General features: G+C 41.3%; 1 protein-coding gene across 1 annotated transcript; it reads right to left on the bottom strand.

The window, feature by feature from the left end:
• Positions 1 to 272: 272 nt before the first annotated feature.
• LOC149312002 (cytochrome P450 2D14-like) lies at positions 273 to 15,218 on the bottom strand. The gene is made up of 9 exons (XM_089526772.1): positions 15,006 to 15,218; positions 11,419 to 11,590; positions 9,573 to 9,725; positions 5,946 to 6,106; positions 5,470 to 5,640; positions 4,300 to 4,441; positions 3,280 to 3,467; positions 2,388 to 2,529; positions 273 to 459 (listed from the first exon to the last, which is right to left on the bottom strand). Exons 1-9 carry the CDS (start codon positions 15,216 to 15,218, stop codon positions 281 to 283), a joined length of 1,521 nt encoding a protein of 506 aa, XP_089382898.1. The 3' UTR covers positions 273 to 280.
• Positions 15,219 to 15,709: the final 491 nt, after the last annotated feature.

Raw genomic sequence — 15,709 nt, forward strand, 5'->3', positions numbered from 1 at the left:
TCGTGAAGCTATCAAAATTGTAAAGCAGCTTCCCAGTTGTCACCTGTGAACAACATTACCTTCAAGTAGATTCTATAGGTAATAACGCCACTTTTAACATTATTGGTATCCAGGTGTCGCTGTGACTAATAAACCACACATAAGGATGAGGTTTAGTAAAGGATCACATTCAGTGATTAGATATTCTGATTTATTACTTCAGGAAACATAAGGTCTGATGGTAATTTGCACTTGGCTTGCACAGTGACAGTTATAAGCATAACTATGCAGACATTTCCATTTATCTTGAAGCAACCTGGAGTTTATAGGGATGTGGGACAAGTGTAAAAGAAAAACATCCATCTTCTCTTGGCCTGTGCTGGTTCTCTGAAATCCGAAAGGTGAAACGCTGAAGGAGGCTTGTGAAGAAGAGGAAAAGCTCCATCCTGGCTAGTTGTTCTGCTGCACAAACACGGGGACCTGGATGAAGAGAAAGATAAGGACACCTAGCCAAATTGTCAATCCAATGCCAATCCATTACAGGGGAGGGGGGGGGGGAATCCGGTCTTCTCCCTCCACTTGTCCCTTAGTCTGAGAGTTCTTAACTTAAGCTGGCACAGTATACATAATAGCCTTCACCGCTACAAACTTCCACATGAATTATTTGCCACTGTCTATCAAGTACTGCCACTTTGCCCAGTTTGCACACAAATACACAGATTCGCCCTCCACCACCCCACCACCCAAATATAAATACAATGGACCCTTGCCTTACATGGGGGATCTGTTCCAGACCCACCCACCCCTTGCGTAAGGCTAATTCCGCATATGCTTGAGCCCCATTCATTTAAATGGGGCTCGTGTGCACAGCGGCACGGTGGCATGGGAGCATGTGGGACGCCACAGGAGCACGCCCCATTCATTTGAATGGGATGTGCTGCCCCTTGCGCCCCGCATGCTTCCCGCAGCTTGAGCGCATATACCACGGGCACACTGTATTTGGCTTTTCCTTGCAGTGTGTGTGTGCTGAGATACCATGGACAGCCAAAAAGATAAAAAATGGGTCCTTGAACAGATCGAGCCTGAAATCTCCCTGGAAGCCAAGATGATCAAACTGAGGCTGCCATACTTTGGCCACATCATGAGAAGGCATGACTCATTAGAAAAGACAAGAATGCTAGGAAAGGTAGAAAGTCATAGAAAGAGAGGAAGATCACACACGAGATGGATAGACTCAATCAATGAGGTCATAGGCCTGAATTTACAGAATCTAAGTAGAATAGTGGCGGACAAAGGGGTCTCAGTGGTGTCTCATCCACAGGGTTGCCATGAGTCGGGTCGACTTGAGGGCAGTTAACAACAAACAACAAGTATTTTTGTGTAAGAGAGTGACAGATAAATGAGGGCACCATAGCATTATATGGTCCCATAACAGAACAGGCCTGGAAAAGGAGATGGGGGACAGTAAAGTTTCGGCTTCTAACAAGCCCCAGGAGGAGGAGAGGAGTCATTTAAGAAAGAAAAAAGTTTAAAAGTAAATAGTGAACCCCCTCTTTTCCTTCTTCTCCTCCTTACCAACTTGACTACATTCTGATGTTGCTTGACTGCACATGTCCTGATTTTCATCTGAGATATTGGAGGGTATGGAATTGGAAAAGAAGGCAGTTGAACTTTTCATTGCAGTCCTCCCATGGCAGGGTTGAAGGACAGAGCTTCCACTGGCAGACCAAATCTAAAATTCTGCCCCTTCTCTTTCTCCCCTGATAATTGCAGGTGGACTGGCATTTCCTCGCCCACATTATGCCCACTGACCAGCCCTCACCTCCCCGAAGAATCATACAAGTGTTATTGAACCTTTATACAGGAAATCATAATGCCACAAAGGTAGGAAAGGGGGTTATTAACGTATTCTGTGTGTGTGACATTACAAAAGAGCATGTTTTAAATGAGGGAGAATGAGAGAAGAACAGAGCAACAATGACATAACGCAGTAACCTCCTTCTGGGGAGCACACTATTATCCTATTATAATTCTGTTTTACATGGACATGTAACAAGGCCCAAATATAAGTCTTACATTTGGCCAAGAAAATGGCCTGCCAACTGTTTAATACTGTTTCACCTTTGTTAGCAAAGGAAGAGTTTATGGCTTCCAGAAAATTTCCCACCCAGAGGTTGTCTAATATTAACTCCACAATACCAGTTCTGCCTCTCTAGAAAGTACAGTCCAGTTTGATTCCTCAGATGGAAGAAGCTGAACTAAATGCTCTGAGATGAAAAGAATCAGCTTTATCCATTAGAGAACACCTTTTCTGCTGAAGGCGGGAGAAATAGAAGCCCTCTCATTCCTTGGAAACTCACCTGGAATATTTCTTAAAATCACTCAGCCTCCCCCCACTTTTGAGTTACCTGCTGAAAAAGGCAGGAATGCTGCTTGCTTGGCAAACTGTCCGTTGGCATCCAGAAAATGCTCCGGATAGAACTGATGTGGATTCTCCCACACATCTTCATCTTTTAGCACAGACGAGAGATTGATCAGGACTGTGGTACCCTAAGACACATACCATAATTTTTTATCAGAATAATGTCCAAACAATCATGTTTCCTTTTTTCTAATTAGTTCACCTCCAAAGAAACCACTCAGGGACACTTTTTTATTCCTTCCTTAACAGTGCAAAATAGAAAACATGAACTTGAGTCTAGCGGCGTCTTACCCATGATATTAGAATCCCTAGCCTTGCATGCCTACACCATAGCTAAGCAATATTTCCATTTATAATTATTAATGATCAAAGCTTTTTTTTCCAACAGATTTCTTGCAATGTCCAAATTTAAGTTAGCACAGATAAATAAAAACAAAGGGACGTATGCCATCATCAAAAATCAATTCCCCAAAGCTCATATTCCTTATTTTAACCTCCATACAAAAATACAGCACAACTAAAATTTATTAAACTGTAAACCTGTAAGTATAAAAAGAACTTTAAAATTAACTCTTAGTTATTTTTTAAACACGGGGAAAGGAATTAGTTGTGGAGTCAAAGATAGCATAGTAGTTTAAGTGTTGGATTACAATAGGGCAAGTCACATGTTCTCTGTCTCAGAGAAAGGCAATGGCAAACCTCCTATGAACAAATCTTGCTATGAAAACCCTATGATAGGGTCACCTTAGGGTTGCCATAACTTGGAAATGACTTGAAGGCACACAACAACAACAACAACAACAACAAGTTATTTGTAACCTTTTTCTTTCAAGTTCTGTCTTTCTACTTCTATTCTTCTACTCTTCATCCCATCCTACCTTGGGGATAAAATAGCCTTCCAGCTCTGTATCTTTATATGTCATGTGGGGCAATCCAGCTGGAATAACATTCCCATATCGTTGGATTTCATGGATTACAGCACGAGTATAGGACATGTTTTTCTGGTCTTCCATTTTGGGTAACCTGTTCTTGCCAATCACCGTATCAATTTCTTCTTGAACCTTTCCTGGAAAAGAATGTTACAACAGCCTTCAATGCGGCACAAAGCTAAACAGTGCAGAGTATGGGAGAACGCATTTTATATCTTTCAACACTATTTGCTTTTTATATCAGTGCTTGATGGAAAACAACAGTGATATTGATATGGGGTACTGAACAGCTTGAAACAATCTGCATCCCAGAATACAGAGTTATATATACATTCATTAAATTTGCTCACATGTTAGAGCCTTTTTTCCTGGCACAATAGCTTTTCGTTCTTTGGAATACCTGTAACCCTAAATGTAGCTGCCGTTCTGTAACTGGGTTCTGTTTCTCTGTTTAGATATAGATACAGATATATGTATGGATACAAAATTATTTATCATCCAAACTTTCACAAGTAGAACCAGAAGGATTACCATCATTTTACAAAAACATTTACAATAACCAAAATTTAGAATTACAGAATAAATCCTCTTAGACAGTCCCACAAATAATATCACTCAAAGTACCATCAACTGATGTTAAGAAGTTGCAAAGGGAAAAGGGTATAACACTACCTTCTAAAAGCCCATCTGTTATTCCCTAATGGGCATTGTAAGAGTATTAAAACTCCTACATTCCAGAATATTAAGACTAATTACAAAATAAAAATAAGAATCAAATAAAGAATCTGCCCCATTTTTTTTACACACAAATGGAAGAAGGACTTCTTCTGAAGACATAAAATAGACTCTAAATGGATATGGTCTACAGTAGACTCTAATTGGATTCTAGAAGGTCTAAAATACTCTAAATGACAGAAGACTTTGTGCACAAAGAAGGCTTGTAAAACAGTTCTTCACAACAGCACTTACTCTGGACATTGGGGTAAAGGATCATGTACAACAGTCCCCAGCGCAAGGTAGCAGAAGTGGTCTCTGTGCCAGCAGCAAATAGGTCACCAATCACCACAGGAAGGTTATTGTCACTGAAAAGGCTGTTTTTATCATCCTTTCTCTGAGGAATCAATATATGGATAAGGTATGAGACAGTGAAGAAAGCTGATATGAAAAGAATAAAGTCATTTGAAATGTGGTACTGGAGGAAAGATCTACAGATACCTTGGACTGCTAAAGAAACAACCAAATGAGAGTGAACCAAACTCTCCCTGGACATCAGAGTGACCAAGGTGAGGCTACCATATTTTGGGCATATCATGCAACAATGGAATCATTGAAAAAGACAATAACACTGGGAAATGTAGAAGGCAGTAGGAAGAGAAGATAGCCACATTCCAGGTGGAAAGCCCTGAACCCAAGTTTGCAAAACTGAGAAGCGCTGTTGAGGACCAGGGCATTTGGACATCTCTTATTCATAGCGCTCTCACAGATTAAAGCTGGCTTGATGATAATTGACAATAAGCTCCTAATCAGGAATTTTCTGAAGCCAGAATTGGACATTACAGTTGCCCAAAGCTTGGAAATAAAACATTACATTGTAGCATATTACTTGCAATAAATTTCCTTTTGGTGGTAACACCCTTTCTATATTGGTTCACAAGTAATGGATGCGGGGCCTTGGTTGCTCCTTTTTCTTCACCACAAGAATAGGGAGTTCCCACATGACTTTCAGCAGAGTGTAGCTCCCACCCCGCAGAAGTGATTTTTTTTAACTCCATGTCCATGCTCCATGCAAGCAGGTTAGTAATATATGAAAACTCACTCTCTCAATCCATTCTCAGGCTTTGTATCTTTTCTCAGCCTCAAACTGCCAAAGGCCTGTTTGTTTGGGCCCAAAGTCTCTAACAAAGTAGCTACAAAGTAACTAATACAAATTAACCTTTCTAGAGATTGACAGCTGGTTTACAAGACCTCCAAAATCCATCTGCCAGATGACAGAGGCCAAACTCACTACCCTCAACAAAAGGTTTTGAGATGATCTGCAGAGCTCCAAGAAAATCTGTATGCGGGACTCATAAAAAACATGCAGAAGTATTAAAGGTTCCTTTAGAGGTAAAATTACATTACACAAACTCCACATCTTACCTTCTCCATTTCTTCCAAAAAAGCATCAGCAAAACATTTCTTACATGAGGGTTTCCAACTTTCTTTGTGTTCCTTCAGAATCTCAGCCATATAGGCATAAAAGTTTTTTTGATGTTGAAAGATATGTACCAATCCAGGGATGCGCATTAAAAAAGGTGCTGCCTGAAGGAGCTGATAGCCAAAATAAGAAATAATATAGCCATTATTCTATATGCAAGAGTTACAGCCATTAAAGCATCCTGAACACAAAGTGTCTTGTCATTGGTGTTGTGTAACTTCAAAGAATTTCCGAATTATAGCAGTCCTAAGGCAAAGCTATTATGTGGTTTTCTCAGCAAGATTTGTTCAGAGAGGGTTGCCATTGCCTTCCTCTGAAGATGGGAGAGTGTGATTTGATTTGAACCCTGGCCTCCCAGGGTCCTGGTCCAGCACTCCACCCACTCTACCAAATTGGCCCTCATATCGCCTCATCACACCTCTGGCAAAATTCCAGTTGCTTCTTTCACAGCTCCTTCTAACAGATGTAGCATCCTCTGGAATTCCTGATCCTGGTAATCATAATGCTTGCCAAATGTAAGGAAACAGATCACATTGCTAACTGCATTGTTTATAAGATAGTGAGGATCAAATGGATGACCTGAAAAGGATAGAAGAGCAAAACAACTGATATTAGGACACACTTGCTCATATACATAAACATACCACCAGAATTTAGTGATCATATCAATATACACTTAATAATTCTGTATTTTTATACACTATGTTTTTAATTGATGTTTGTGTTTTAACTGTGTTTAACTATGTCTGTGTGATGCTGTATTTTAATCTGTTGTTCCCTGCCCTGATCCATAGAGAGAGGAGGAGAATAAATAAAAACCTTCTAAATCTTCTAAATTCTGCCACAGAAGTATCTGAAAATGCTGCCAACACATACTTGGCAGATCACAGTCTTATAACTGTCAGGTTAGTGCCCAATTTAATACATGAACAACTTACAGTACCAGCTTTTAATATGCGTATTTGACAGGAGGGTCTGCTTTAATATCTCTGAAAAGCAACTGCGGCTGCAGCCACACTGCAGAATTAATGCAGTATAACACCACTTTAACAGCTATGACTCCATCCTATGGAATCCTGGGATTTGTAGTTGTTGTGGCACCAGAGCTCTTTTACAGAAAAAGCTAAGTTTCTCACAAAACTGCAAATCCCAGCATGAAAGAGTGAGACTATATATGTATGATATACAGCTGTGAGAACTGTATAAGCTCAGAAATGGAAGGTTACAATACCAACTCAAGAAGTCTGTTTATTAAAACTGAAAGAGATTTATGTTACCATTACAGGGAAGTTTAAGTATAGTTTCAAGTAAAGCCAAATGTTTTGGGGAAGGAAGTCAATATATCTGTATTTTTTTTCTCTGTCTTTTTTTTCTCTTTCTTTTCCTGTAAGGATATTTTGTTAATTTCTTTTCTTTCTGTTTTATCTTGGGGTTTATTGGTCTGATTGGAGATTTTTATACCTTTAGAACATTTGTATGCTAATAAAAATATTTTAAAAACAACAAATTTGAGAATTCCATAGCACTGAGCCATGGCAGTTAAAACAGTGTCAAACACCTTTAATTCTGCAGTGGAGATGAAGCATCACACATCATCATGGAAGAAATATTCAGATCAAACAATTATTCCATCTTAAATTCTGTACGTTTTATTTACTACTTGGACTGTTATCTACTATTAGCTATTGCACCTACCCACTGTTGCAGAGATAGGGCAACACAACCTCTTCCATCAGCATTACTGAAGAACTAGATGCTTCTCCCCTGAGCCAGTCATTCTAAGGACAATCAATCAATTATTCCAATTAGGAATTCAAGTTATTCCAATTAGGAGCCTTAGTGGCACAGCAGTTAAATGCCAGCACTGCAGCCACAATGTTTTGAGTTTGATCCCAGAGCTCCGACGTTGACTCAGCCTTCCATCCTTTCGTAGGTCAGTAAAGTTAGTACTCAGCTTGTTAGGGGCAATTTGCTTAGAGATTGTAAATGACTTAGTGCTGAGTTCACTATTAAGTGCTATAGAAATGTAAATGCTAGTGCTATTGCTAAATGCTGAGAACAAATTGTGTAATTTCAGGAATTGTTCCCCATAACATTTGCTACTTTCCTTCACTCAGTTGTATAATTCTTTTAACAAATACATTGTTAGTGTTGTCTGGAGAAACAAGATGACATTATCCTTACAGGCCTAATGAGTGACATGATAGCCATGTTTAAATATTTGAAGGCATGTCATATTGAGGAGCAACTTTGGACCTTATCACACTGGGGTGTTTTAGCTCAGAACTAGGGTGAGTTCAAATTGAGTGATGCAAATTCACGTTAGAACGTTAATGTATTTTCACACGTGGTAGCTTTCAATGGGAGCCCCTTCCATGGGGCTTCCGCGGGGCTTCCGAACTGAATCCAGCTGGCTCCTCATTTTGGCAAGTTCGCTAAATAAGTAGATTGACGAGATTCGCATTGATGGTCAATTCGAACTCACTGCGGATTGGTCTGGTGTGGAATTCCAATCTGCTGGTGCTCTTGAACACCATTGCAAATCTCCCATGATGCCCTGCTGGCATTTTGCCCCATTTGCATCCGGTGGCCCTTTCCGCTTTCAGGGCAACCGGGGCTCTATTGGAGCTCTCTCTCTCCTTTCCTCCCTGCCTCTCTCTCTCTCTCTCTCTCTCTCACACACACACACACACACACACACACACTCTCACATATATACATACACATCAGTCAGGTCAGGGGGTGATGGGATAGATCGCTGGGGCTAGGATCGGGAGGCAGAGGCAGTCAGAGGGTGATGGGATAGGTCCTTGGGGCCAGGATCGGGAGGCAAAGGCAGTCAGAGGATGATGGGATAGGTCCTTGGGGCCAGGATCGGGAGGCAGAGGCAGTCAGGGGGTGATGGGATAGGTCACTGGGGCCAGGATCGGGAGGCAGAGGCAGTCAGGGCGTGATGGGATAGGTCGTTGGGGCCAGGGGATGATGGGTTAGGTGGCAGAGGGGGCAAGATGGGGATACAGGAGCAGTCAGGGGATGATGGGTTAGATGTCAGGGTGAAGGAAGGGAGCAGATCGGGGTATAGGAGGATGCAAGGGATGTGACAAGAGGATAGATATAGATATATGTTGCTGAAATAGATGAGGGGAATGACAAGAGTATAGATATAGATGTGGATGAAATGGAAGGGGGCTCTGACACGGAGGACCCTTTGAATTTGGCTGCCAGGGATGGGAGAATAGAAGGGAGGAAGAAAGGTGCAGTTGTCATTCCCGTGAAAGTGGAGGGGAAATAGGTGTCATTCCCATGAAAGTGGAGGGGAAATAGAAGGGAGGAAGAAAGGTGCAGCTGTCATTCCCGTGAAAGTGGAGCCAGGCTCCCTTCTTCACCCCAGAAGTGCAAAGGTTCAGGATGCCTTCAGGGCCCCACTGAGCATGTGCAAGGGTCCCAATTCGAATCGTTGAATCCCCATGGTATGCACCGGTGTGGAAATACAATGTGCACTCACTCCGCTTTGCCTGAATCCGCATCACATGACTTCCTTGGATTCGATTCCCCCTCTGTTCGGAAGGGCAACAGAACAGCAACCAGGTGTGATAAAAAAAACAGCCACGTTATAACGTCAATTCGGATCACTCAATTCGCACTCACCCCTGATCTTAGTTCCAATAGCCTCAGTGTGATAAAGTCCTTTGTTTTCTGCTGCTCCAGGGAATAGGACATAGAGCAATGGATTCAAACTACAGGAAAAGACATCCCACCTCAACATTAGGAAGAACTTCCTGTTAGTAGGAGCTATTCAACAGTGCAATATACCCCTTTCTTTGAAGATATTTAAACAGAAGTTGGATGGTCATCTGTCAGGAGTGCTTTAATTCCTGCATGGCAGGGGTCAGAATGGATGGCCCTTGTGGTCTCTTCCAGCTCTATGATTCTATGATTCTGATACCAGGAATTTCCAAATGTTCTAAAAACTCAGATAGACAGGAGGAACTCACAGCTTGTAAAATGTTGCATACACATACTCTTACACCTAGTATTGACAAACCTTCCTGAGAACTAAATTCGGAACACAAATGTTCAGCTTCTTTGATCACCAGCTGTTCCAGAGATTCCTTTCCCATCCCAAAGTCTCTCAGTGTGGTGATGGCAAACCTCTTCTGTTCTTTCCAGGCATGGCTATACTTTGCCATTATCAGTCCTGAGAAAAGTAGAAAGTAAAGGGACATTAAAAGGTAAAGTAATTATGAACCTATTGCCTTAGACACATATTTTATGAAAGAGTATTAACTGTGAGGAAGATCAACAGTGCCCACTGGAATATCTAGTACATTCAGCATGATATCAAGTAAGAACAGTGCTGCTGAGAGCAAATCACATTTGCTCCAAGGTATTATTCTCCATGCATTGGCTGATTCACAATGAACCAAGAGAGGACAAGACTGAATATTAGTCAAAGTGAAACATGCCAATATTCCTATCTAGAGCATGAGATGTGTTCATGATTCCATCGTTATAACTAGGCATTTCTAAAGCTCATGAGTTTTTTAAGCAATAGTTTTTTGTGGGTTTTTTGGGCTATGATGCCGGCCAATGAAAGCCTTCAACTTTACATTTTTTTAAGCAAGTTTGCCATGAAGGAAAATTGGGCTTGGTTAATAGCATAAAAAGAGAGAGTTTGTGTGGTGTAGTAGTTTGAGCAATGGACTATGACTTAGGAGACCAGGGTTTGACTCCCCTTCTCAATCATGGAAACTCATTTGGTGACCATGGGCAAGTCAAACAGTTTCAGAGGGAGGCAAGTAGAATCCCTTTTGAACAAATTTTGCCAGGAAAACCCCATTATAACCCCATTGTCTTAGGTTCACTATAAGTCAGAAACAACTTGAAGGCAAACAGCAACAAAGGGCATAAAAATAACACAATATAAACTGCTGTACTGCTTAAGAGTTTTTCAAGAAAGGGAAAATATCACCCATCTGTATATTTAACAACTTCATCAACTTATGCATAGGCATTTCTGATAGCTTTCGTAAACTGTAGATCAGACAAGAGAGGATCAAGAAAGTTCCCTGTTGAATACAATTCAGGATCTAGCTGGATATCAGGCTGAGAATGAGGGTGCTAGAAGTTTTTTCCAGTGCTTGCCTCCAGTTCAGTGATAGTTGAGATAGTCCTGTCAGGAGAGATGCATGAATGAAGACCTGCTTCCTTGGACAGAGGATGCTCAGAAGTTCAGAGAGCTGGAGTCCTTGAGTTTGACAGGGTGATGGAGAAAAGAGCTCTTCTGTTGCAGGTGTTTCAAGAGAAGGCATTTGAATCCAAAGAACTGGATTTGAGACTTCAGTCTGTGTGGGCTCCCCCTCTATGGAAGCCCACCCAGACACAGGGGTGCTACCTTCGAGAGCTCTTTCACACTACACAGTTATAGCACTTTGCCTCCCCACCATGGTTACATCCTACAGAACACTAAGATTTCTAGTTTGGGAAGGCATTCCACAGGATGGAACCATGTTAGATAAAGTGGAATCAAAGTACTATAACTGTGACATGTGAAAGGGGCCCAAAACTTCTTACAAAGGTGCTTCAGCAACTCAGTTGTCTCCACCCTCAAAGTCTTCAAGGTCTCTAAATGAGGGCACTAATAATCTTAAGTCACAATACCTACTTTCAAAAGGGTCATGTAGGCATTTCATTTGATGCATGTATGTGCTTGATGGCTATGTCTCCAGGGGAAATACTAAGCATGTCACAGCCTCCAAATAAGACTTATGTTGAAGGAAACCAAAAACCAGATTTCTCATAGTTTACATCTGCAATACTACCCTGTCAAATGATGCCTGTCACCTCACCTTTTTATCTCCTACTTCAGTAATTCAAGACTCCAGTCATACCTGGATTGGTTTCTCCATAGCCCAAATAATTGTAGGCAGCAAAATAGGGGCGATCAGCAAAATCCTCTGATTTATTGACTAAAGCTTCTCTCACAGTCTTGAAACCATTCAGTACCACTACATTCTTCCAGAAGTACTGCAGGCTATAAATGTTCCCATATTTCTTACTCAACTAAGAAAGAGGGAGAGAGAGGACATAATATTATACACAGTACATCACATATCAACAAAAATCAACTGAAGTGAATAAGAGTATGTTCTGCTAAATTATTCAGATTGCTTTTTCCATTACTAGTAGACCTCTGAAATTCAAGCATGCCTACAAGAGAACTGTTGGCAGAAATGTTATTGTTTTGCTTATGGAGAAAAATAAAGAGTATGTACTATCTGAGCCAGATAAAAACCTAGGAAGAAGGTGGAGAGACTAGCCAACAAATAATGATCCAGGAGAATTTGATACGTTGAATACTGGGAATAAGAGAACCAGAACCCACAAACTATGACAGAATAAATGCCAACAAATGTTTTGATACATTCATGAGACTGAATTAACAAATTTGCTAGAATTCATATTTTCAAGTATAAACTCCAGTACAGTGGAGTATGTGTTTTTTTTAGATAACTGCAGAAAGAGAAATTCTGCACTGACTGCTGCAACAATCCATCCACATGCAGGCTCAAGGTCACTGTAAAAATGACAAAAAACCAAAACATTTTGGCATAGGTTCACGGGCTATATATATAATTTTACTACTAAATAAATAGGTAAATCTTCCAGCTCTATGAATCTCTGATTAGAATCAGTATGTGTCAAATAAGACTAAAGGTTTTTAAATTAGTTTCAATGAAGAGTTACAAAACAGGAAGAATTTATGCTTGCAGGCATTAACATCCATTGCACCTCACATCAGGAAGCCTTTAGGCACAATTTTACAGGATAAACAGGCCTGCAAAATTCTGATTACTATCAAGCAATTTCATAACACTGCCAAACAGGAATTGCCAGTTGTTTCAAGATTTCAGACAAAGTTCAAATCTGAAAATAAATAATCTGGATAGGTTATTCTTTGCAAAGGTAGGAGCACAAAGTGAATCGTAATGCAACCATTCACAGAAATAACTATTGTTCACTTTCTTTCAACTCTCAAGTTTCTACAGAACATTCCTATTAGTAGTATAACCAATGTTAGTTGTGCTTAAGGCTCACTAAAATTGCTTAGTCTCAGTGACAGACTTTGGATCAAGGATGAAGGCCAATTGTTTAAAAGGGTAACAATGTTAAATTATGCTTCGTTTGCACATTCACACTTTCATCAAATAAATACATGAGAATCTGCAATCATCGATGGTGTCTGTATCCTAAGACATAGGAGTTTATCACCGGGGGGGGGGGGGGGTCCCTTGCAAAAAACGGGATTTAAAAGCTGGAAAAAAACCCTGCAAAAACGAGCTAATTTTCACACATGTCTTTGTTAAACTGGTGTTAACTCAAACAGAAAGTAGACAAAAGCCACTCCTTTTTAGTTTCGGGATTTTCTGAAAGTACAAAGGAGTGGGTTTTGTCTACTTTCTGTCTATTTTCTGTTCGGGTTAATACCACTTTAACAACAATGTCATGTGAAAATTAACCCGCTTTTGCAGGTTTTTCTTATTTAAACCCCTGCTTCTGCACAAGATTTCCCGCATGTGATAAACTCCATAGGCAACAAGGGGAAAGATCTTACTCATGAATTTTTATAAACGTTTGTGTAGAATGAGCTGTGGGTGATCTATAAAGCAGTTGTGCAGAACAAACACAATTGCTTGGATAGCTCTTCTCATCTCCCGGAACTGTTTTGCTTTGATTCCAAATATGAAAGAATTCAACATCTCTTCCTTGAAGTCCACACACCACATCACACATTAATTCTCACTTTCCAGCTTAGCCACACAGCAGACTGAAGCAAGTGTGATACTTCGGCTCACAAAGCTTGAGAAGCACTTCAACAGCACAACAAACCTCTATGTCCGTGATTTCCAAATTGTGTGGTACATTCCCCTGGGGACAGTGAGGGGAAAAAAGGTACATCAGTGGGCCTTCACTCAAACTATTGGTGTGCAAAGAAGACAAGGGGAACCAGCGGCCTTTAGGAACATGGTGGGGATGAGAAGTCAGAGCACATGGCAGTTGGAGAAAAGCAGTGACAAAAAGGAGCTTTCACATTTGGGACCCTGCTTAAGTTTTGTGAGCTTTGTCAGAACTTTTCTGGCAAGCTAAAGCTATGCTGTTGCTCCTGGCTTCTTTTGTCAGACAGGGCAAGAGAAGAGGTAGCAGAAGAAACAAAGTCCGTGCTGGGGGAGATGACTTGAAGTTGTATGGGGAAGTCACATCTCTGAGGAAGGAAAGGGAGGAGAAAAGTTTGAAGCCCTCTGAGTCCCTCACTGCTCTGCCAAAGAAGGATTCAGAGTCCTTCCTCACTGTGGAGAAGCTTCTCCTTTTGCATCCAGTCACCTTGGGAGCAGCAACCAAGCAGCCAGTCAAGCAGTGACCAAGAGGCCTCTCACGCATGCCAGCCTTTGCCAAAAGGCTAGTGAGGGCAACAACCTTCTCAGCTGCTGCTCAGTCACTGATCCTTCTACACCCAGTCACCCTGGGATCAGCAACCAAGCAGCCAGTCAACTGGCCTTCCTTTTACTGTAAAGACTGTCACTGGCAAAACAGAGAATCAGGCCTGGGTCATCACTGCTGCTGCTTCTGTTGTATTTACACATGAGAGGCTGAGGCAGAAAAGGAGGCAGTGGGGAGCTGGGCATGACTGAGGGAGACATCACTAGCTAGATGGCTTCTGCACACAATTGACCTATATCAAGATGGGTGTTGATGGCCAAGAGGAAAGGAAGCTGTAGCCCCCCCCCCAAAAAAAAAAAAATTGGGGGACCACTGCTCTGTATCTTTGTTTTTCATCTTCCAGTTTAGTACCATTGCAAATCTATGAGTGTAGCAAGGGCCAGTTGGTTGTGCTATTTATCGTGTTAGTTATACAATATATGTAAGAAAAATATTTGGGAAAAGTACAAGAATCCTGATGAATCAGAAGACCAAGGGCCTATCTCACTCTGGACACTGTTTCCATGGTGGGCAACCAGTCACCTATGGAAAGCTTTCAAGCAGGAGGATGCAGGAGAGGGCCTTCTCGATTGTGACACCTCAGTTATGGAGGCTCCAACATGAGACAGGTGAGTTTAAGAATGTTGGCAACTGTTGTGTTATGGAAATAGTTCCTCTCTTTACAACAAACAAAAATGAGCTAAGGAAATGTTATGCTGGCTTATGTCACTAAGCGAAGTTTAGCCAAGTTGAACAAGAACAAAGATGGGAAGAAAATACAGGTAGGATTTAGAAAAATGCTACAATATTAGAAATAAAAATGTTCACTTCCCTAGTAATGACTACCAGTCACTGACAACCTCATCCATGAATTTCTCTGAACCCCTTTTAAAGCAATCAAGACTATCAGCTACCACCACGGGCCAGAACTATCCTGCACACCAGGCCCAGTGTTCTTTATTAACAGCCATTCAGAAAAGAATCTCTTACTGGCACTTACCCAGGTCAAAGAAAGATGGACACGGTTCAAATCAATCTGTAACATGGTGCCAATGAAGGGCAGGGAGGTCGGCCCTGGTGGGTAACGGCTCCAGCATCTCCGTCGCTTCATGAAGTCGAGGAATAAGGTGGAAAAAATGACAGAGATGCCTAGTAGTGTGAGATTATTCCATAGGGAAATGAAAATTGAGGACAACCATTGCAGTAGATCCATGACTGTTCACTGCTCAATACATCACCTTGTATTTCTCTCTGTATTAGTCTCTCATTTCAGGCTTCTTTTTTCTTCTTGGTCTCACACCAACTATCTGTATCTATTGTTCTTTCCTTTTATTTGTATGCACTCCCACCCCCAGGCTACAAGCTCTCTGTCTCAAATTTCTTAGTAGTCAATCTTTTAAAATAGCAAATGAAAATGCTGTGGCAATATTGTCCAGCCCCACGAAAATAAGCAAGAGTCATCCAGTCCAGCTTCCTGATGCTGCAGGCAATCCAAAGCTAAACCATCTGAAATTTCTTCATATGCATCGCACTTGTAAGTTTTCTCCTTCAGCAGTTTCTCCTTATCCACATAAAGTGGGCATGGGGTGGCCTGGATGTTCAGTGAAGTGATAATCCTCGTTGTCCCTCTACATTGCAGACTCCCAGACTCCACCCTCCTCAAAATGTTTCTATCCCTGGTTGCCCAGATGGCCCTGCCATCCT

This window comes from Sceloporus occidentalis, unplaced genomic scaffold (genome assembly GCF_023333645.1).
Source record: "Sceloporus occidentalis isolate IW3139 unplaced genomic scaffold, rSceOcc1.0.p SCAF_5, whole genome shotgun sequence".
In the NCBI taxonomy this organism is placed as follows: domain Eukaryota; kingdom Metazoa; phylum Chordata; class Lepidosauria; order Squamata; family Phrynosomatidae; genus Sceloporus; species Sceloporus occidentalis.